The sequence below is a fragment of the Natrix helvetica genome, assembly GCF_964273705.1.
Source record: "Natrix helvetica genome assembly, chromosome: 9".
NCBI lineage: Eukaryota > Metazoa > Chordata > Lepidosauria > Squamata > Natricidae > Natrix > Natrix helvetica.
In genome coordinates, this window is record NC_138560.1 from 17001846 (window position 1) to 17026695 (window position 24850).

General features: G+C 43.8%; 1 protein-coding gene across 1 annotated transcript in view; it reads right to left on the reverse strand.

Moving 5' to 3' along the window:
• CLIC4 (chloride intracellular channel 4) overlaps window positions 1–24850 on the reverse strand; it is a 63174-nt gene that overhangs the window by 20519 nt on the left and 17805 nt on the right. Inside the window, exon 2 of the mRNA XM_081962003.1 lies at window positions 7262–7371. Within this exon, the coding sequence (XP_081818129.1) occupies window positions 7262–7371 (110 nt within the window). The remainder of the gene's footprint in view (window positions 1–7261; window positions 7372–24850) is intronic.

The following is a 24850-nucleotide window of genomic DNA, read 5'->3' on the forward strand; positions in this document are numbered from 1 at the left end:
GTTGCTTGGCGCCTTCAGGATACCACTAGGTCGGTGAGTGATGCTGTGCCCAACTGGAGAGGGGGATTGCCGGGAGGTTGCCCTCTTGCGAGCGGGCTCCCAAAGAGCCGGGCACAGCCTCAGGGTCGAACGACTGTGTTGTGCTGTTGCAGCAGCCAAGCAGCCGCCTGGCAAACCCCCTTTCCAGCCGGGCACAGCGCCATTAACTGGCCTAGGTGTATCGCCAAGCCAAGTGAGCGGCTGTTCGTCACCAGCTGGCTCCCGCAGCTTGGCGCCTTTGGAATGCCCCGAGGTCAGTGAATGGGGCTCTGCATGGCTGGAGAGAGGGGTTTCACGAGCGGCTTTTCTGGTCCCCACTTCCATGACTCCCAGGTTCACGATGCCCTTGCCTAACTCTCCCTGCAGAACCAGGGCATCTCCGCTGCCGCCGCCGCATCCACCCACCGTATGGCTTTTTCTGCGGCTTCCAAAGCATGGAGGTAGGATGCCGAGTCTTCCGGAAGTTGCCACTCTGGGAATATGCTCTATGGTCGTACGCTCTGAGAGTACGCTCTGCCGGCAGCCAGCCCACAACCATAGAGCGTATTCCCAGAGTGGCCGCTGCCGGAAGACTCGGTTGTAGATCTCCGGAGTTTGGAAGCTGGAGAATAGGTTATCCTTGGAGCGCCGCAGCGGTGGCAGCACCCTGGCCTTGCAGGGAGAGTTGGGCCAGGTCATGGTGAGGCTGGGAGGTACACGAGCTGGGGGCGGAACAGGCACTCACGCAATCTCCCTTTCCAGACAGGCAGAGTGCAATGCACTGACCTAATGGTATCCCGAATGCACCAAGCTGCGGGAGCTGGAGGGAGGGCCGAGCATCACACGGCTTAGTCCCTTTGGGATATCACTGGGTCGGTGAGTGGCACTCTGCCCGGCTGGAAAGGGGGGTTGCCGTGTGACTGCTCGTGAGCGTGGTCACCTCATGGCTGGTGCATTGCGCTGCTGCCACAGCGCAACACAGCCGTTTGCCCCTGAGGCTTTGCCTGGCTCTCCGGGCGCCCGCTTGCAAGAGAGCAGCCACCAAGCAACCCCAAAACAATAAACCCCCCCAATAATAAGTCCCAATCAATATTTTAGGGGTGAAAAGAAAATAAGACCCTGTCTTATTTTCAGGGAAACACGGTACATAAACACATAGCCAAAGGAAGATGTACTTGGGGTAGAGGTTGCTTGGCCCTAAATATGTTTAGCAGCGACACCAGCTATAAATACTACATTAAAAAAACACACCATATTTTCCAGTTTCCAGTCTGAGAAAGAACTAGTAGGGCAAGATATGGGACATTTTAGCATGTGTTATTTAACTATAGCTAGTCCTCAACTTACAACAGTTCATTTAGTGACCAAAGTTACAACAGCATTGAAAAAAGTGACCATTTTTATGACCATTTTTCACTCTTACGACCGTTGCAGTACCCCCATGGTCACTTGTTCAAAATTCAGACCTTTGGCAACTGACTCGTATTTATGACTGTCATAGCTTTCGGGGGGGGGGTCATGTGATCACCTTTTTTGACCTTCCGACAAGCCAAGTTCAACGGGGAAGCCAGATTCACTTAACAACCGTGTTACTAACTTAATGACTGTGGGGATTCATTTAACAACTGTGGCAAGAAAGGTCATAAAATGGGATAACGCTCACTTAACAAATGTCTCGCTTAACAACAGAAATTCTGGACTCCATTGTGGTCACAATTCGAGGGCTACCTGTGTATTTTTCTCCCCATTAAAGGTTTGTATGAACAGATACCAAGACAAACAACTGGTTAGAAGGTTGGGTGGCATTCTGGGTGTGTCTGTGTGCCGGCTGAGGAATTCTGGAAATTGAAGTCCACCCATCTTAAAGTTGCCAAGGTGGATAAACATTGATCTATGCATTTTATCCTCTGGAAAAACTTAGTAGGTTTGCAGCAAAACACTGCCGTCTTAGAGAAAGAAATAATAGTTGCTCCTGGAAAGGAAAGCAATGGCAAATCTAGACAGCATACTAAAAAGCAGAGACATCACCCTGCCAACACAAGTCAGGACTATGGTTTTCCCAGTTGCAATGGATGGCTGTGAAGGTTGGACCATAAGGAAGACTGAGTGCCAAAGAATGGAGACCTTTGAACTCTGGTGCTGGAGAAGACTCTTGCGAGTCCCTTGGACTGCAAGGCCATCCAACCGGTCGGTCCTAGAGGAGATCAACCCTGACTGCCCTTTAGAAGGCCAGATCCTGCAGAAGAAACTCAAATACTTGAGTCACCTAATGAGAAGGAAGGGCTCACTGGAGAAGAGCCTCATGCTGGGAAAGATTGAGGGCAAAAGAAGAAGGGGACGGCAGAGAATTAGGTGGCTGGATGGAGTCACCGAAGCAGTAGGCAAGAGCTTAAATGGACTCCAGAGGATGGTAGAGGACAGGAAGGCCTGGAGGAACGTTGTCCAGGGGGTCGGGATGGGTTGGAGTTCTCAACTAACAACAACAAAAGGAGGTTTATTTATTTATTTATAAATTTTATGGGCTGCCCATCTTACCATAAGGTAACTCTGGGCAGCTTACAGACATAAAAAATAATAATATCTACATTAAAGCATGAATAAATTAAATTAAAACCAAAGATCAACATCAAGGAGACGTGGGGACGGTGGGGGTGGAATGAGGGGAAGGTGGGGCCCTAAACTAACTGGCAGAGCCAAATCTTTAGGTGCTTATGAAAGGATAGAAAAGTTGGGGACAACCACACCTTGGGAGGGGCGGCAAGATGTTCCAAGAGGGCAGGAGCAACAGCAAAGATGGAGGCACGGCTCAACCCACCGATCTTCATTTCTACTCTCCTTAAACTGCACGGAGCCTAAAGCACAATCCAGCACAGCTTTGTGAAGAAAGCAGCTTCTAGTTATTAGCTTCCCCACTGCTCTCCAAAAAAAAAACCGAGCCATTCTTTAAAGCTTTTAAGAACCTCCGGGCTTCTCAAAAAGAAAAAAGAAAAATCTGAAAACCGCTGGCTCGCTTCCGAGGCGCTGCAAAACCGAGTCCCCAAAAGTGTCTTCTATTCCCAAACAAGCTAGAACTTGGGATGCTGCAGCGCTCCTCGTTCCAACAAAGACCGTTTAATTCCTGCATAACAGACTCAAGCTGCATTCCTGAAGATGGAAAAGAACGAAACCTCTGTCTTTAGTAGTTGCAGAGGGGGGGAAAAATACGAGCGCTTGGCAGTGGAGGAAAAGGCTGGTCTGTCCCCATTTAGCCTGCATGCAGTTGTGCTTGTAGGATTAACAGAACTGCAAACATCTCCCTTGTTAGCGTAGAATTAGATATAAAAAGAGAAAGTAGCAAAGGAAGATGCAGAAGAGAACATTGATAGCATTTTTTCCTGAGTTGCACAATTCCTTAGCTGTGAACTTTTCAACGGGTGGGAGCCATGTAGAGGCTACAGGAATTCACCCAAGTTCTCTGCAAATATGTGCTCAAGAGGGGAGCTTGCGTCTTATTGCCATCGTCTGTGGCGACACGGGTGAGGAAAATACCCCGTTGACCTACTGCGGCTATGTTAAAGCTCAATGTTTATGTCCTAACAGAAGAGGGAAAATGAGTTTTCCCTTTTAAGGAAATGGGAACGAAGAGCCAGGCATAGAAAGTCCACAGTGAGTCAAAAGCATGAGTTTTCGATCGGGCAATAACGTTTTGTTTTTCTGATAGTTCACAACTGTCAAAGCTATACAAATGTGAACTTAAGTGTTTTGACCCAGCTCCCAAACATGAAAAACACTCTGTAGTTAAATAAATGTTCCCTTTATTAGGAGCACCAGCAGCCCGCCCCGGCAAAAAAGTCTCTCTCTCTCTCTCTCTCTCTCTTTCTCTCTCTGTCTCTCTGTCTCTCTGTCTCTCTCTCTCTCTCTCTCTCTCACACACACACACACACACACACACACACACAGAGCAGACTAACAGGTCTGTCCAGCAGGGAGTAGTCTGCCACACCCATTCATCTCCACTCCCCCTGCCATTTATCTCCAGAACTAGGGCGGGGCTTCACTAGCAGCAGTGGCTCTTCCGTCCCAAGGATCGGCCCATAGATTTCCATTGCTCTCCTCTCCTCTGCTTTGTGCACACCTGAGCGTCAGGCATTGGACCCAGCTGTTGCTTTGCTTCCTAATCAGCCACCTCCAGATCTGGGGGCTGTTGACTCTCCATCTGAGGGCAGACGGACAGCCCAGGCTCCACCTCTGTCTCTCTCTCTGACAGCTCCATTTTCTCTTCATCCTCGGAGCTCTCAGGTGGCCTTGATGCTGGCCCTGACTTCCATGCCGCCTCCTCATCTGATTCGGCTGCTGGAGGAGCTGGCTGCCGACAGGCCACAACATTAAGTATATTAGCCATCTTTCTCAGAAATGAGGGCAACTTCTTAGGCTTGGCATTACATATTCACACACCTCATTTTCCGATCACTTAAGGTATTCACGCATGAATGAAGGGAGCCCATGATGACAGATCCCAGTTAGAAGCAAGAAACCTGTCATCCTGATCTCTGGGCATTCATGCATGCAGGTTCTAATCCCGTGGCGGGAACGGGGAAATGAAATCACATGCGTGTGCTGAATAGCAACCTACAGTTAGTCCTCGACCTACAACTTTTCGTTTAGTGACCATGGGAAGTTATAAAGACACTTCAAGTTAAGAGGACTTGTTCCAAAGTCACAAAGCTTCAATCCAAAACTTCAAAAAGAAAAACTCTCATAATGAGGAAGGGCTCAAATAATTTCCCATGAACATCAACAGCCCCAAAGAAAGTCTTTATCTCCTCTGCCATTTCTCTCGTTCCATGAACAATGGAGAGAAACAGCACTGAGGATTTGCTGGGCTCCATTTGGTTAGTTAGTGGGTGGCATTTAGTTACTGGGTGGCATTTTATGTACCTGTGTGTGTGTGTGTGTGTGTGTGTGTAGTATGTGTGTATGTATGTATGTATGTATGTGTGTGTTTGTGTGTATAGTATGTGTGTATGTTGTGTGTGTGTGTGTGTGTGTGTGTATTCGGATCTTTTCCCGTGTAAGATTGAGATTGTCTTTGCAACGTTTCAGTGAGATCGCACTCGCCATCTTCAGTCTGTGGTCTTTGGCTAAGCCAAATGTTGCAAAGACAATCTCAATCTTACACGGAAAAAGACCCGAATACAACAAAACCAGTATACCTACACCCGTGAAAATCTACGAATATATATGTGTGTGTGTGTGTGTGTGTGTGTGTGTGTGTGTGTGTGTGTGTTGTGTATGTATGTATGTATGTATGTAAGTATGTATGTATGTATGTATGTATGTATGTATGTATGTATGTATGTATGTATATTGGTTGCAGTTCATGGTGTCAGCAGTGCAGTAATTGGAAAAGCTGCCTCCATCAATTAAGAGTTCTTCCCTTTACTCTTTGACTTCCTGGGAAAATTCCATGTGGCAGAAACAGGCGTGCTGCCGAGAGAGCAATGACCCCGTTGACGGAACAATTGTCCGATGCTGTATTTCGACGTTATTAATCTGTTCCTTTCATGCTTCAACGTGCCATATGAATAAGAGAAGCCTAATATCAATTCAGCAGGGGAGAAAAGGAAGAACCAGCTGGCCTTTGGGACAATCCGTTATGAAAGTGACATGGTGGAAGAACAGAATGCAGCTGGTCTCGGGGTGAAGGCTCCCCCAAATTCCTTCGGATACCATACTAGGCACCGCAAAGACCAGGGAGTCTCGGGGAGGGAATGAGAGCCTAGCCAAGCTGTAAACTACAAAATAAGCAACAGAGTAGACAATATGGCAGTGTGGCTTCTACTGGAACCACTCACACCCTGCGAATAAACTGTTGAGGTAGAGCTTGAGAGTGACATTAACCTGGGGCAGTTAACAGAAGTGCCATTAAAATTATCTTAGCCTGTAAGTTTCAGTGGGATCCACCCAGGGGATGGTTTCAGCAACAGGTTCTCTGGGTGGGTGTGGTTGCTGGGTGGGCGTGGCCATGGTGGGTGTAGCCTAGTCGACCTCCTGCAACATGGCGGGGGTGCCGTTTTCGCCTTCCCCAGACTCCAGAGACTTTCCTCAAGCCTCCGGGAGGGTAAAAACAGAAATTTTGGACTCCATTGTGGTCGTAATCTAGGACTACGTGTCTAGTAAGAGGTCCCTAAGAACAGCAATGTTGGACCCTAAGGAAAGCTGAGTGCCAAAGAATGGAGGCCTTTGAACTCTGGTGCTGGAGAAGACTCCTGTGAGTCCCTTGGACTGCAAGGCAATCCAACCGGTCAGTCCTGGAGGAGATCAACCCTGACTGCTCTTTAGAAGGCCAGATCCTGAAGAGGAAACTCAAATACTTTGGCCACCTAATGAGAGGAAAGGACTTGCTGGAGAAGAGCCTAACGCTGGGAACGATGGAGGGCAAAAGAAGAAGGGGACGGCAGAGAAGGAGGTGGCTGGATGGAGTCACCGAAGCAGTCGGCGTGAGCTTTTTTTTTATATATAAAGTTTTTTATTTTTTCATTTTCATAGCATATAACCACATGTACAAAGGACTATGTAAATGGGAGGATGTAAAAGAAAAGACCCAGACAACGCTTTGTTCCTATAATATGTATAATTTGTATTAAAAAAAATTTTAAAACCTTGGGGGGAAAAAGAAATACTTTTCTGCAAGAAAAACTTTTCTCCATTTATTTTTGGAGTTACTTGTTGAAGTAAATAAAGCCGATGGATTCGGTAGATTAATATATGTGAGTATTAGATGTAGTGCGTGTAGTCAAGGCTCTGGTTTTCCCAGTTGCAATGGATGGCTGTGAAGGTTGGACCATAAGGAAGGCTGAGCGCCAAAGAATGGAGGCCTTTGAACTATGGTGCTGGAGAAGACTCCTGCGAGTCCCTTGGACTGCAAGGCGATCCAACCGGTCGGTCCTAGAGGAGAGCAACCATGACTGCTCTTTAGAAGGCCAGATCCTGAAGAGGAAACTCAAATACTTTGGCCACCTGATGAGAAGAAAGGACTCACTGGAGAAGAGCCTAATGCTGGGAAAGGTTGAGGGCAAGAGAAGAAGGGGACAACAGAGAATGAGGTGGCTGGATGGAGACAATGAAGCAGTAAGTGTGAGCTTAAATGGACTCCGGGGAATGGTAGATGACAGGAAGGCCTGGGGGAACGTTATCCATGGGGTCGTGATGGGTCGGACACAACTTTGCAACTAACAACAACAAAGAACAGTACGTTCCTTACCTTTTCAAGTCAACTGTTGTGACGCTAAATACCACTCCTTTGAGCCACAGTATCATGAAGAGCCTCTGGGAGAAGGGGCAGTTGCCTATGCTTTCGCCATCACTGCCAGCCTGTAGAAAAATAAGGGGGGGGGGGAAACATTAGTACAAAATGGACAAGCTGTGCCAAACTATCCTCTTTCGTCAGACAAGAAAGCCATCTTAGCAAGCAGCAGAGCCCTCTCACTCTTGCCTCAAGCTTCACAAAATAAGGACCATGCGTGTCCCATGTGTAGGAGAAGTGGCAGAGCATGGGGGGGGGCCGAGCGAAAACAGGAATCAGCCTAGAACTTCTACATAGCCACAAATGAACTGGGCTCAACCCTTCTTGAAGTCCATTGACGCTTAGGCAAGGTAGTGCTAGCCATTAGTAGATTCTCGTGCATTGGTATGATTAGTAATAAATCATTTTCATGGGAATTTAATACGTGGGCTCCTGAGGTTCATTCCTGACACCCTGCATGATACAATATTAGTTTGCGAGATCGAATTTGGTCCCGCTAACCAACCCAAACTCGATCTTGCATCACTATCCTGGGCCACATATATTTGCCTTCATTCATAATATTAGTTTGATTTATATACAGTTTTTCCATCAAGAACCTGATGTAACATATATCGTGGTCCCTCTTTTAATCCCAGAGGTGGAATTCAGCCAGTTCTGAGCAGTTCTGAAGAACCGGTAGCGGAAATTTTGAGTAGTTCGGAGAATCGTCAAATAGGCTGGCCCCGCCCCTGCTGCCTCCCAGCTGATCTTCTTTTGTTGCCCTGAACAGGAGAACGGAGCTGGAAAGCAGGTTAGTGGGGTGGAGAGCGAATGGGGATTTTGCAGTATCCTTCCCCTGCCACGCCCACAAAGCCAAGCCACGCCCACAGAACCGGAAGTTTTTAAAAAAACTGAATCCCACCACTGTTTAATCCCCCAACTAACCAAACATGGCAACATCTTGGGACCAGTGGGAATTCAGTTACTAAAGACCCATAAAAGAATAAATGGCTGACTTTGAGGAAGATGTAAGAAACACATCATAACCTCACCTTGATGGAAAGACAGAAGTAACCTGGCCAGGCTTTCAAAACTGATTCCAGGAATGCTTCTTTATTGTTCTCAACAGATTCTTGAAAGAGTGTCAGAGTTTCTCTCCGCCCATCATTTAGCAAACAAAAATCAAAACAGGGCTATTTTAAGTTCCTTGTCGTACTTCTTTCACTCCCTGCCCAGCATTACTCAACCTTTGCAACTTTAAGACGTGTGGATTTCAATCCCGAGAATTCCCCAGCCAGCATGCTGACTGTTCATTCATACTTCCCCAAGGCCAGCTCTACAATCCTTTACGGTACCTGACAAACTATAAATACATAGTAAAGAGACTTGCGTTTGGTAGCTCATGTATTATGTTGATGCAACTCACTAAACAATTAAACACTACAAATATACACTCATAAATTCTTTACCCTGTTGCACAGTGGCAGCAACTGCTACCACAAATTGTATGTATGTATGTATGTATGTATGTATGTATGTATGTATGTATGTATGTATGTATTTGTTGCATTTGTGCTGATAAATAAATAAAGGGAGACTAATAGAGATCTATTTCAAGCTATTTAGCTCTAATCAGGTAGCCATACCCTTACTGGGATTCAAACCTGGGCTGTTTTTACATGTTAGGCAGTTGTATTCGCCTCTAAGCCACAGCTCTCCTCCCCTATTTGGGCATACCAGGTGCTTTGACATAACACTTTATTTATTTTTACGTATATGTATAGGTATAGGTATAGGTATATAAATGGCTGTGTGTGTATGTATGTTCCAGCATAATTCTGGAACGTCTCGAGCAATTTCAACCACACTTGGTACACAGATGACTTACTCTCTGGAGAAAAATACTGTGGGAGTAAAACACCTCCAACACCCCTCGGGGGAGTGTTCTATTAAGATACAGTCTGTTGTGCCTTTAAATGGCTTCTACTGTACTGCCGTAAAATGGATTCTAGTACACAGCACAGTGGAGTTGCCATGGTAACGGCTTCACAGTACCCCACAAGGGAGGAAATCCAACATTAGAAATTTCGTTTGGTCCGGACATTTTCCCCTTATAAATAAATACCCAGGCAAAACCGGGTTATCAGCTAGTTTCATATAAAAATGTTTACAAACATGCTGCAATGATCCCATGGTACAGGCCTATGTTTCTGAAACATATTTAAACAGACAGCTCTGACATGATATATACTTGGATGGGAGACAGTTATTGCTTTAATCAGGTAAATCAGATTCTTTTGTTCAGATAGGAAATGATCAAAATGTCAGGCACAGCTCTCCTCCTTACAGCAACACAGCAGTTCATTGTACAAAATACACAAGCTCTAAAACGACCGTTTGCAGGAAAAATGAAGCAAGCAGATGTGTTTGTTTGACAAATTCGGCACAATGGTTTAGAAGTGCCAAAAGAAAGAAGTCAAGCCAAAAAGCCAACGAGGAAGGGGGGGAAAGTGGCAGTGTTATTAGGCAACCTAGTCAGAAGACGACAGTACAGGCCTCTCTTCCCTGAAATAATACATTGTTTATTAAATAATTATTAACCCGCATAAACAAATTTTAATGCTAGCTCAGCTGCTGGTAGAATGACTATCATCCAGGAGTTAATCTTCTATGAAAGCATCAGCCTGGCACGTATCACAGAGATTTGAATAAGAGGAGAGTCCATTTTTCTGTCTGCCAGGGCAGAAACCACCAGCTCCATCCAGCAGTCTGCCAATATTTTAGTCTCCGCTTCTGTTATTTATGTGGCTGGGATAAGAGAAGGATAATATTAGTGTACCATCTACCCATCACACAACAGTCTGTCTTCCTGAGCATGCCAGGGTGATTTCGGATGGGTTACTTTAAAATCCACACGCTGGATAAAAAGGTAGAGGTAAAGATTCCCCTCGCACATATGTCCCTGACTCTAGGGGGCGGTGCTCATCTGTTCCAAAGCCGAAGAGCCAGCACTGTCCGAAGACGTCTCCGTGGTCGGCATGGCTAAACACCGAAGGTGCACGGAACGCTGTTCCCTTCCCACCAAAGGTGATTCCTATTTTTCTACTTGCATTTTTACACGCTTTCGAACTGCTTGGTTGGCAGAAGCTGGGACAAGTAACGGGAGCTCACTCCGTTACGCGGTGCTAGGGATTCGAACCGCCGAACTGCAGACTTTTCTGATCGGCAAGCTCGGCATCTTAGCCACTGAGCCCCCGAGAGTGCTGAACCCTCTCCCCTTATTTATTCAGTCTTTATGCAGGATATACGTATATTAAGCTGGATAGGAAGAGGATGAGTGTGGTTTTAAAAGTGGAGGAAGAAACATCAATGCATTATGTGGATGCTACTACCCCAGTAGGTGAAAAAGGGGGGGGGGGGGAATCTACAAGCTCTAGTAATAAATTCAAGAAACAGAGTGAAAACATGGGATTTAAATGTAAACAAGACCAAATTAATAATCACAGGCACAACAAACACCTTAGAGCTGGCAATGAAGAATGCTGAAGTAGTTGGATAGTACTAGAGGGATAAAGACTGAATAAAATAATTTGTTTATAATTTGTAAATGCCTGATGAATCTAGACGGCTTTCCATCTTTGATGCCGTCACAGCCTTGGCTATTGTGAGTTTGATGATACTGAGACAGAGGTCCAAGAACATCTAAAAAGCTTCTCACCCAGGAGGAGATTTCAACGTGTTCTCATGTGATGCATCATTACACTACACATTGGTCTTCCTGCACTGACTTTTGAAAACCAGGATTACCCATGAACGGACAGCAGCAATTAACGCCAATGTTTTACGGATGTAAAATCTTCCGAAGAATCCAAAATGTGTGCGAAACAAAAACAAATTAAGTAGGGATTTTTCTAAATCGTTTGGAAGCAATGCACCACTGACCCAAAAACACATCTTCTGCTCTGCTTCCAGTCTGCAGTAAAGCTGCTAGAAGGACCTCGAAGGGAAGTTTGTAGGGGGCACGAGATTTCAGCCATGCAGCTTCATAAAAAAAATATGCTGTTCCACCCCACCCCGAGAATTAAGAAAAATAAGAAAACTCAAAGAAACAGGGATGGCTGAAACTCCGTAATGAAATTAGTCATCCCGGGTGACTTTCACCCATTAATAACCGAGGACATTTCTTTCCTTAGTGACAGATCTAGTTCACGATGGCGGTAACAGCTGGTATCTGAGCACAGAGGGTAGAGAATGAGAGTCAGAAGAGGAAGACAATGATAGCATAGGAGTGTAGAAAGTCGGCACCCACCCTCCTAGAAGAATGAAATAATTTGAGGACTATTTTAAAAAGGGAAGAATAATATATTTCCCTAAATGAGAAATGGGAGTGTTGGAAGAAATGTCCTTCTGGGTTTAGTTCCAAGTGGGGGAAAAGACATTGGATTCATGGAAGTTGCTTGGAAAGAAGGTTTATTGATGAACAGGATCACATGCTTCAAGATGTTGGGTGAAGAAGAAAAGAGAGATGCTGAAAGTTCCTGGTTTCATGCTCTCTCTGGGCTTTTGAGTTTGAACTTGTATTCTGATCAGTTGTCAGACTCCCATGGGGCTGTGCAGGGGCAACTCTTTAGGCTGTCCTGAGTCCCAAGCTTGGTTGACTCTTGCTGGGTGATGATGGAATGAAAGGGCTTCGGGATTCCTTTTAAGGCTTTGCTTGAAGGAGGTAGATCTTTGTTATGTAGAATAGACTAGCCCAGGTCTTAATGGCCCATTGACAAAGGTATGGGGGGCTGAGTTTCTGCCTCCCTTTTGGGGGGAATATTCTGTCCTTTTCATATTTCCTAAAATATGTCATTTTGCTAGGAGAGGGGTGGGTGCTAACTTCCTACAGGAGAAACATGTTTTTTTAGAGGCAGGAAGCAGACTCAGTCTTAATAGCCCCAGCAAATATTTTCTGCCCATTAAGAAAGACTGGGCCAGCCTATCTACAAAACAAAAGACCTTCAGCTCCAAGATGACGGGATTACCCATCATCAGGAAAAAAAACCTTTAAGCCACAATAGGAATTGCCCAACATCCTTTCAGAACACAAGCCCCTTCATTGCATCACCCTCAGAAACTTCAACCAAACTTAGCTCAGAGAAACACCTAAGATTTCTACTTTGCCTATAGAGCCAACTGTGACCTCTACATAACCCCAACATGGCCCTGTGGGAGTCTGACAACAGCCAATAGAATACATGTTCTTGTACAGGAACAGGAAGCTCAAGTGCAAAGCCCAAGAGAAGGTATATAAAAAAAACCCATTCTCAACTCCGTGTGGTCAGCAACACCAGAACCCATGTGGCTCTGCTTAATCCTTAAACCAACTTTCCAATCACCCTCCATGTTTCCAGCATCTTTCTCTCACCTTGGAACTGAACCATGGAGGTTTATAGAGTTGGGGCAAGTAAATACCCCTTCATAGCAATCAATGTAACACAATGGCTAAAAGCTAAAAACGGGGAGACCCAAAGGTTAGTCCTAACTTGACCAAAAAACACACTGGGTGACTACGCTGAGTTAGAATATAGAATAGAATATTTTCTTTATTAGCCAAGCGTGATTGGACACACAAGGAAAATCTCTCTCAATCCAAACCTAGGGATTTTGGGGGGGATACCCATGCGTGCACTCTTAAACTCTCCAAGAAAAGAGGATATAAAATGCAATAATTATCTAGGATTAATCCTTTAAGGAAGAAAAAAACCAGACTGTTTAGAGCTGTAATTGGACTGGCCTAAACTGTTTATATTCCATACTCTCGCAGTAAAAAGAGATTTCAGGAACAAAAATAAATCAACGCAGGGCATCTGCTTCTTATTTAACTTACAAGGCAATGTTTCAGAAGGAAGTGGAAATGTCTCTTTACCAAAACAATCGCCTGAATCCAAAATAAAACCCAAATTTAATTCCGGATACGATGTCTCCAGGAAGCCACTGTAGTTCGATACACCCTGTCTGAAAAACTTTTTTGTCCCCTTATTTGTTTTTCTTCGCTTTAAATTGTCTTTTAAGAGCCTGTGCGAAGAAGACTACGAGAATCACAACAAAAAATTGGCTTTATTGGCTCAAAAAGGACCCAGCCACTTGAGTTTGTAATCAATGTGTAAAGAATTCTGTATATACATAGCCAAGTGCAACTGTGACCACCATATCAGGCTCATTAACATTCGTCCTTAAGAAGCGATTTGTAAAGCTAACTATCTTTTTCCTTAGTAGGATTCGATCAAATTAAACAAAACCTTACACCATTTAAGCAGACAGGGAAATACTGAAGGCAGTTATTGAGAGGTCTTAAAAAGGATTGACTTCAGTTTTGCAAGAGAAAAGAAATCTTTGGATTCAAATACAAGAAAAATTAGGGAGCAAAAGTACAAGAGTGAATGATAACATTAAGATGTTAGGTGTCAGAATAACAGAGCCGGAAGGGACCTTGGAGGTCTTCTAGTCCAACCCCCTGCTCAAGCAGGTAACCCAGATAAATGGTTGTCCAATCTCTTCTAAAAAACCACCCATAACATCTGAAGGCAGTTGATAATTGGCAAATTTGCGGTTGCCAATTAAAAAGGAGAACTCAAATTATGTCTGAAAAGCTCTCTTTTGCATAATCCAGCTCAACAAAGGGGTTTTTTTAAAGAAAAAAAATTGCAATGCTTAAATTTAGCATGAATACAACCAGGGTGTGTTCCAAGGCATTTGATAAGAAGGGTGGGAAGGTATTTCTCAAGAGCTGAGTATCATCCATGCTGGAGCAGAGAGATTCTTGCAGGTTTAATTAACACTTGTCATTCTACAGCTGACTATTTTGACCTTCAAGCAAGTTAAGTTAGAAGCAGCATTTGCTTAAGAACATGTTTTAAATACATACTTTACAGAAATATTTGTTATGGCGAGATATCACATTATAATACTGACAAGAGATAGATGATAGATAGATAGATAGATAGATAGATAGATAGATAGATAGATAGATAGATAGATAGATAGATAGATGATAGATAGATAGATAGATAGATAGATAGATAGATAGATAGATAGATAGATAGATAGATAGATAGATAGATAGATAGATAGATATAGGCAGGCATGTAGACATGTTAATATGCCAAAATTTGTTCTTACCTTACAACCACAATTGACCCCAAAATTTCTATTGCTAAATGAGATATTTGTTAAGTGAGTTTTGCCTCATTTTATGATCTTTCTTGGCACAGTTGTTAAGTGAATCACAGCAGTTGTTAAATTAGTAACACGGTTGTTAAGTGAATCTGGCTTCCCCATTGACTTTGCTTGTCAGAAGGTGGCAAAAGGGGAATCACAAGATCCCGGGATACTGTAACTATTACGAATATGAATCAGTTGCCAAAAAAGCTGAATTTTGATCATGGGATCATTGGGATGGCCCCATGATCAAAACAGATATCCAAATAGATTTCCAGCCTATTTGAAAAGATTAAATGCAGCTAACATTCAAAGGGTAATGTTTACTAATATATATCAAACTCTCATTGCAACAAAAACAGCAGGATAGAAATTGCATCTACAGATACCTCGATTCTAAAAGGATATTCTAGAACAGAGGTGGCAAACTCAAGGCCCTGGGACCAGATGTGGTCCGCAGGGTACTTAGATCTGGCCCGCAAGGTCGCCCAATAAATAGAGAAGGACCGGCCTGCAATGCCTCTGCCAGTGAAAACTGCATGCAGCCCTCCGGAGCTCCATTTTCACTGGCAGAGGTTTGCAGGAGGCTGTCGCAGCCGAAAACGGAGCTCGGGAGCCCGTTTTCTCTGCCAGAGTGCTCGGGTCTTCACAGGCGCCCCCGACACGAGTTATGTTGAGCTGGCCACGCCCACCCTGGCCATGCCCCCCCCTCGCCTCCCCCCCAAGGTCAAACACAACTCTGATGCGGCCCTCAGTGAAATCAAGTTTGACACCCCTGTTCTAGAAGTTGGGTAAAATAGGAGGATAATTTCCCTCTCCTCTTCTACTCTCAATTCTAAAGAGCTTAAAATGTTCTAGAATCAAAACCAACAAGAGTCTGACAACATGTCAGTCAATGCAGAGCATTTGACTCTAGTACATTATGATCAATATTATTAGCAACCTTTTCTTTTTTAAAAAATATTTTGAAGTTTTACATTTTGCCTACTATATATTTACTCTACATTTACCTTCCTCCACTTCATAAAGACAGTGATCTTCAACCCACAATCCACACCTACACTCATGGAAAGCTTAATGTATGCTTGGAGACAACAAAAAGAAGCTACAGTACAGTATTTTAATACAGGTGGTGTATTTCCAAATACAGGTAATTGTCATAAGACGAGAAGTACCTGTATTGCAAATCAATCTAGCCAAAACTACAAAGGCCTGAATCCCAAAGAGCTATTCAAGGGCCTAAAATTAGGACTTTGTCTAACCAGTCGGGTATCGTCAAAATCCCTTCTCTACCAGCAGAGCCACCACTCACATAACTTGTCAATTCTTAGTCCTCACCTCATCCATATTGACTCCAGATTTTATTTAAGCCTTCAGGTTCCTCACCTGGATTAACTAAAAAGGGGAACTAAGACCTGAATAGCAATAGCACTTAGACTTATATACCGCTTCATGGTGCTTTTACAACCCTCTCTAAGCAGTTTACAGAATCAGCCTATTGCCCCCAATAATCTGGGTACTCATTTTACCCACCTCAGAAGGATGGAAGGCTGAGTCAACCTTGAGCCAGTCAGGATCAAACTCTTGGCAGTGGACAGATTTAGCCTGAAATACTGCATAGGAAGGAAGGAAGGAAGGAAGGAAGGGAGGGAGGGAGGGAGGGAGGGAGGGAGGGAGGGAGGAAGGAAGGAAGGAAGGAAGGAAGGAAGGAAGGAAGGAAGGAAGGAAGGAAGGAAGGAAGGAAAAAAGGAAGGAAAAAAGGAAAAAAGGAAGGAAAGAAGGAAAGAAAGAAGGAAAGGCAATACCACTTAGACTTATATACCACTTCAGAGTGCTTTTACAGCCCTTTCTAAGAGGTTTACAGAGACAGCCTATTGCCCCCAATAATCTGGGTACTCATTTCACCCACCTCAGAAGGATGGAAGGCTGAGTCAACCTTGAGCCAGTCAGGATCAAACTCTTGGCAGTGGACAGATTTAGCCTGAAATACTGCATAGGAAGGAAGGAAGGAAGGAAGGAAGGAAGGAAGGAAGGAAGGGAGGGAGGGAGGGAGGGAGGGAGGGAGGAAGGAAGGAAGGAAGGAAGGAAGGAAGGAAGGAAGGAAAAAAGGAAGGAAAGAAGGAAGGAAAGGCAATACCACTTAGACTTATATACCACTTCAGAGTGCTTTTACAGCCCTTTCTAAGAGGTTTACAGAGACAGCCTATTGCCCCCAATAATCTGGGTCCTCATTTTACCCACCTCAGAAGGACCTAGTTACCTGCGGGATCGCATCTCACCTCACACATCTCTACGACCTATTCGCTCTCACAGGGAGGGACTCCTCCAGGTGCCATCCGCCAAGCAGTGCCAACGGGTGGCGCCTAGGAGTAGAGCCTTCTCTGTGATGGGCCCAACCCTCTGGAATGACCTCTCCCCCGATATTAGAACTATTAACGACCTCCGCTCCTTCCTACAGAAGCTTAAGACCCACCTGTTCCAATTAGCTGGCTTAGCCGATTTATAGCTCCATCTTTCACCTCCTGGCAAACATCTTATTGTGGAATTTTTAAGGGAATTTTAATCTTATTTGTATTTTAATTAAATATGGTACAGTATATTTTCTACCTCCTCCGTCTATGTCTATGTTTATGTATACGTATTCTATTTTGATATGTATATGGTTTTTAATAATGACTGTACACCGCCTCGAGTCCTGCTTAGGAAAGGGTGCGGTTTATAAATAAAAGTTTGATTGATTGATTGATTGATGGAAGGCTGAGTCAACCTTGAGTCTGGTGGGATTCAATCTGCCAAACTGCTGGCAGCTGGTGATCAGAAATAGTCTGCAGTACTAACCACTGCGCCAACGCGGCTCATAAATAAATATCATAATCATCAATAGCCCTTAGTACGTATCTAAATTACCTCCCTCGCTGCTTTACTGTACATAAAAATGAATACCATCAGGAATAATATCAACTACCTCAGAATCTAACAGAAAAAATTCCACCGCTTCATAGCACTGTACTTTCTCTCGGACTGCAAAGGACCAAATTTTATGGAATAATGAGTTTTTCTTCTGTCTGGGTTCTATTGCCAGAAAAAGAGACAAGGGCATGGTAATCAATTGTAATCCAAAGCCAGTGGCTTTTTTAGAAATATAATTATAGGCACCAATTCAGACGACAGACTTGGAATTCCAACAAAGTTGACTGGGCCAAATTTCCATTTTTTATTTCTACAGCCAGTTCTTTAAAAACGCTGCCGTTTCCTTCGCTTCTCCCAAAGGAAAAAAGAGTCAGTAGATCTTTTAAAGGACAAAAGTAAAAGGCAAAAGATTTATACGATCTGAAGTGAAACCAGAGTAACCAGAATACAGTATTTGCACAATATTGGAAAAATGAGGACATTCCATTAGATGAGGATGCAATTCGGAAAATATTACTGTGCAGAGAGAGAGAGATTGACATTAAAAATAAAGCACAAAGAAGACCCAGAATATTACTTAACATGGAATAGACTTTACGAGTGGTTAGAGATAAAGAGCTAGAAATTAGATGAAGAAAGATTATTGCTATGTATGAATTAAAGATAAAGATGGTTTATAATTATGAATATGCTAATATAATTAACTTGTGTCTTATTTTCTTTTGACCCACGGAATAAGCACTTGGCCTTCTTTTCAGGGGAGGTTTTATTATTTTTGAGGTGCAGGAGACGGCAAGCGTAGTCACTTCATGGCGCTGCTGTGCTGCAATATTTTTGGGAAGGGCTTATTTTCCCGTGGAGGGCTTATTTTAGCGAATGCACTCAAAAGCCCGATTGGGCTTATTATCCCGGGAGGTCTTATTTTCAGGGAAACAGGGTACAAATAAGCCAATATAAAGAGAAATCTAGTTAAAATTATTCTGTTACACTATTGTTGTTGTTGTTATGTTAATCATTGGTGAGAGGCACAGCCTTTGGGGCTGATTGATAGCTCAACAGCTCGAGTCCTAACCAAGGACCTAGGAACTGTTAAGGTAACGTCGGAGGATATGAGCTGTCCCAAGTAGGGTGGTTTTTTGTAGAGTCAGAAAGTTCAAGTCCAATAGCGAGAGAGCCCTTTAGGTATTGCTCCAAGGGCTCCAATTACAATCAGAACAACACTCTATTTATTATTGTTGTTGTTGTTGTTGTTGTTATTATACGATTGTATCACAGCGGCCAGTTGTTTCGCCGGATTTGGCATTGATTACTAGTCGGCCCCACCCAGGAGCCTAGGACATCGTAACGTATTTTCGTAATATACGTGCAGATCCAAGCAGTGCAGCTTTTTGCATTTGACTGATGGTGATTTTGTCAAGTTTTAACTGTTTTAAATGTAATTCCAGTGCTTTTGGAATAGCACCCAGTGTGCCGATTACCACTGGAATTACCACTGCTGGTTTGTGCCATAATCGTTGAATTTCAATTTTTAAGTCCTGGTATTTCACGACTTTTTCATGTTCCTTCTCCTCGACCCTGCTATCACCTGGTATTGCGATGTCTATGATTGTAACCTTATTTTTCTCAACCAGTGTGATGTCTGGTGTGTTATGCGCTAGTATTTTGTCTGTTTGTATACGAAAATCCCACAGGATCTTGACCATCTGATTTTCGGTGACTTTTTCAGGCCTATGTTCCCACCAGTTTGTTGTTGTTTTAATATTATAATTTTTGCACAAATTCCAGTGGATCATTTGTGCTACTGAATTGTGCCGCAATTTATAATCAGTCTGCGTGATTTTTTTGCAGTAAGGAGATTATTATTGTTGTTGTTGTTGTCGTCGTCATCATCATCATCATCATCATCATCAGTATATGTGTTAATATTTCTTTTTGTTCTTTCTTTGCTTTTTTGTAAATGATATGCCCTGGCAATACAGTGTATTCAAAAGGTTTATGAATAAAAAGGAAAAAAAAAATAAAGGACAAAAATAGAAATCCTTGATGGATTAGGTCAATGCTTCTGAATCACAAAGAACCCCGTTGCAAAACGGTAGGATAGAAGAAGGTGGAGTAACAGTGAGTCAGTCCTTGGGGAGAAACAGCTGGCCAGACACAGGGAGACTTATGAATGTTTTTTTAAAAATTGCTTGGCAAGTTCCAGCTTTCTGAAAATCCAATTTACTGTAGGGTTATTATTCACTCCTTTTAGCTTCCAAAGTTGAAGTTAATATTTAATGCAGTCAGAAAAATAACTTTTATGTTGAAGATACTGTTTAACCACATATTAGGATCTAAAAAAAATGGAGCTTGAATGCCAGCAGACACAATGCCACAAAGGCAGTTGTTTGGGGGTGAGGGGGAAGGAAATTTAACTACTGGGATTTGAAAATGTAAGATTGCAAATAAAACCATTCTGGGGGATGGGAAAGCTAGAAGAAATCTGGAACAAAACAAAACAATTTTTTTAAAAAGCAGGGAAAGAATGACTTCACACACATCCAATCACATCTCTGGAAGGAGAGGGGGGGGGAGGAGGAGGCAAGCACCTCAAATTTAATCCAAACAAGGTGGAAATATTCTTGTGGAATTTCAACGACCAGACTGTGGATCTTTGCTATTTTATAGGGCTGCTTCCCCTTAAAAAGCAACTTGTCTGCAGCTTGGGAGGTACTGCTGAAAAGGCATTTTTACAGTTCTTTGGAAACTGTGACCACTAATGTCCTCCATCAACTTCTTCTGGGAAAGCCAAATGGGTTCAGGTTGCCTTCAAAGTAGACTACAGCCGGTCCTTGACTTCTTCCAAGCAGTTTGTTTAGTGACCATTTGAAGTTACCTGACATGATCATTTTTCACACTTACGACCTTTGCAGCATCCCCATGGTCATGTGATCCAAATCCAGACCCCTTGGCAACTGACTCGCATTTATGACAGTTGCAGTGTCCCCGGGGTCCTGTGATCACGTTTTGCGACATCCGGATGGGCAAAGTCAATGGGGAAGCCAGATTCACTTAACAACCGTGTTGCTAACTTGACAACTGAAGTGACTCGCTTAACAACTGTGACAGGAAAGGTCATAAAGGGGGCAAAACTCACTTAACAATTGTCTTGCTTAGCAACGGAAATTTGGGGCTCAGTTTTGGTCGTACGTTGAGGACTACCTGTATGATACTGCATTTTATGCAGGCTTCTCTTTGTGAAACCAACTGAAACACTTACATGAGTGTAGAATAACCTTTTAACCATTTTTTAAATCTTTGACATTGATTTTACTATCAGATGGGACCATTTTTTGTCCCTGAAAATAATACAGAAAATATCTGTATTTGTAAAACCACATCGGGTGGCCATGAGGAAATGCTCTCTTAAGCCCAATTCACTTCAAGGCTTCCCCGCGCCAGGAATATAAGCAATAATCACCACTGAGCCCGAGTCCATCATCATCATCATCATCCCCCAATGTACAACGCAACCATTGTGCCAAACTCCCTCGGTGCTCACCATGAAACTCTCCAGGGGTGAAGTAAAATGATGACAAAACTGCCAAACGGCTTAACTGCTGTCAAGTTTACTCTTTGGAACTGCTTTGCTTTGGAGTCAAAATTACACATTAGTAAGGGCCTTGAAGAGCTCTTGTCCAAGAACTTTGCCCTTCTACGCTGGTACTGTATGTGCCTTGGCAGTGGCACAAAATGCCCTTTCTGCCCCATATGGCTTCATCGCAAAGACAGCAGAAGCTTCCAAACTGCTGTTTGAAGGTGATTCTCCCAGTTTAACCCAGCCTTACTGGTTTCCTTTATAAAAAATAATGATATAATAAAGCACCAAATTAATTGGCATCCTGGCACTTCCGTTATTCATAAGCCCTGCAGTTATTCAAAGACTAAAATGTATTTAGGGGGAACTGTTTATCCTTATTCTTAATGGAACTCAGATGCATAACACACCCACACAGGGCTGAATAAGGCTATTGGGCAGAATCAAAGTCATACACAACACTTTGGGGAGAACTGATTGTTTAAGTTGGTAGTCCTCAACCTGTGGTCTGTGGACCTCGGGGGGGGGGGGGGGGCGATGTCATCACAGGGAGACTGCAAAGGCTTGAAGAAACGTTGTGATTAAATCTTGAGTTACGTCTTGGGAGTCCGTGGCCACAAAAGGTATTTAAAGGAGTGAAGAAAAGGTTGAGAACCAATGGTTTAGATAAAGCTAAGTATCCAAAAGGGATGCAGTGGCTCAGTGGCTAAGGCGCTGAGCTTGTTGATCAGAAAGTCGGAAGTTCGGCAGTTCGAATCCCTAGCGCCACGTAATGGAGCTCCCGTTACTTGTCCCAGCTTCTGCCAACCTAGCAGTTTGAAAGCACATAAAAAATGCAAGTAGAAAAATAGGAACCACCTTTGGTGGGAAGATAAGTGTTCTGTACACCTTCGGCATTTAGTCATGCCGGCCACATGACCGTGGAGACGTCTTCAGACAGCCCTGGCTCTTTGGTTTTGAAACGGAGATGATCACCACCCCCTAGAGTCGGGAACAACTAGCATGCATGTGCAAAGGAACCTTTACCTTAAGTATCCAACTGACACCAATCAAAGTACTATGACTTCTAAGAAGACAGCTGGCCTTTTATACGAGAAGGGATGAATGCTGTTACTTCTGTGAAGTCTCTCTCCAATCAAGCTTGATTCTTGGTGACTTCATGGAGTCATATCCTTGCAGTTTTCTTGGCAGAGGCAGAGAGAAGCAACGTATCACTGCCAACTTCTAGCACGTTCACCGGTTTAGCCTGCAGTCTGGTATTTCCTGATCTTCCATTAAAGACTCTTACCAGACCTGAGCTTGTTTAGCATCTGAGCCCAGACAAGGCCAGGAAGAGCTTGCTAACTGCTGAAGGTTTCCCCCTTCCACACTTCCTACAGCCGATCGCTTTCAGCTGGTCTTGCAATCAAAGTCAGAAAATGTCTTTCTATTAAAAAAAAAGTACAAAGTACAATTGAAGAGGGTTTTCCGCTGCCTGAGAAGGCCAGATTTTCACCACTGTACATCTCAATGTAAACAGGATGAACTCACGGAGAAAACATATGGCCGCTGGGCCCCTAAACAAATACATTAATCTGTTGAGTCAGCATGTTATATTTAGCTCTGTTTTAGCAAAACCAGGGCAAAATGTATTTATTTTGATTGATACCCATGGAGAGTTTAGGGTGGTGTACACATCACTCCCTCCCTCCCTCTTTTCTCTAAATAAAAGTTCCAGCGGCATTATGGTCATCCAGCTGAAACAGTTGGACTTTTTTTGGGGGGGGGGGGGACTTCCGTGAAGCTTTACCATAAAAAATGTAACCAACATATTTAAGAGATATATATGCATCCAGTTTTGGTCACCACGATGTAGAAAAGATGCGGAGACTCTAGAAAGAGTGCAGAGAAGAGCAACAAAGAGGATTAGGGGACTGGAGGCTAAAACATATGAAGAACGGTTGCAGGAACTAGGTATGTTTAGCTTAAGAGAAAGAAGGACTAGGGGAGACATGATAGCAGTGTTCCAATATCTCAGGGGCTGCCACAAAGAACAGGGAGTCAAACTATTCTCCAAGGTAGGGACGTGCGGTCAGGGGAGGCAGGGGAGGCAGAGCCTCACCTCTTTTCATGAAATAATAGTATATAATATTATATACTATATATATATATATATATATATATAATATTATAATATTATATACATCCGGCCGGCCGCGCCCGGGAGCTGCGGAGGCAGAAATGTTGTTGGCGCTCCCAGATGACGAAGGCACGAAAGCGACTGGGGAACGACGAGAACCTTCCTGCCTCTGCTGAATTTCGCGCGCTCCTCGCAACTGCAATATGCAGTCGCGAGGAGCGCGCAAAGTCCAGCAGAGGCAGGAAGGTTCTCGTCGTTCCCCAGTCGCTTTCGAGGACTGCGGAGCGCGAGCTGGCGGAGCACGCTCAGGAAGGCGGGGAATGGGATCACGTGTGCTGGAGGCTGAGGCAGCCTGAGCCTCCAGCACACATGGTCCTATTCCCTGCCTTCCTGATGACGTCACCAGCCTCACCAGCCATAAACCTCACCGCACGTCACTGCTCCAAGGCATTTGAGGGTAGGACAAGAAGCAATGGGTGGAAACTAATCAAGGAGAGAAGCAACTTAGAACTGAGGAGAAATTTCCTGACAGAACAATTAATCAGTGGAACAACTTGACTCCAGAGGTTTTGAATGCCCCAACACTGGAAGTCTTTAAGAAGATATTGGATAGCCATTTGTCTGAAACGGTATAGGGTTTCCTTCCTAGGCAGGGGGTTGGACTAGAAGACCTCCAAGGTCCCTTCCAACTCTGCTATTGTATTGTATTGTATATATAAATGTTCCCCTCGCACATATGTGCTAGTTGTTCCCGACTCTAGGGGGCGGTGCTCATCTCCATTTCAAAGCCGAAGAGCGAGAGCTGTCCGAAGACGTCTCCATGGTCATGTGGCCGGCATGACTAAATGCCAAAGGCGCACGGAACGCTGTTCCCTTCCCACCAAAGGTGGTTCCTTATATATATATATATTAGGATGACCGCCACCAGAGGTGGGTTCCTACCAGTTCGGCCTGGTTCAGCCGAGTAGGTAGTAATTTGGCCTGCCACGCCCCCGAACCGGTTCTATCGGCGGCAGCGCCATCTTCATTGCAAAAAAAATATTATTTTTCCTTTTCAAACATTGTGTGCATGCGCAGACCTTTTTAGGTGCAACCCATAGTACACATGTAGTGTAAAACTCTGTACCTTTTGCTTAACTTAGTTTGAAATCAGCTACAGAGACTTCATTTTGGTTAAGACAGTTGAACCGAGAGAGATAATTAATCCTATACTCCTAGTAATAATACATGGTGGTGGATAAACACAATGTGATAAAAAGGTAAGCTAAAAGTGAGCATCCAAGGGGAATTAGTGCCATGGTTGAAAACAGTCCCATCTTTCGGGAATGTTCTATCATCTCCCAATTGTTTTGGTCTTAATTTGTGCCTCTCATTTTGTGTGTCATGAAAAAGGGGCAAAAGATGTGCGCACACACACACAGAGCGCGTTTGAATGCATGTGGCAAAGCTACCACGTTTGGGCAAAAAAAATTCCGGACCGAACCGGCAGTAATGCCAGTAGCAACCCACCCCTGACCGCCACAAATAGTATTCCTATAAGATAATTCTTCTAGCCACAATGACAATAATGGTTTTGGAATATTCCTATGATTAACTAATTAATAAAATATTACTAGATAACCCATGTGTTGTTAGGTCATTGTTTTAGAGATATTTCATTACCAGATTCCTCAAAGCCTTGCACAAGGGCAGAGCTTCTAATCTACTTGAAAAGTTCTTCAAAAGTCAGGGAGATCTTGAAAGCAAGCAGCCCTTG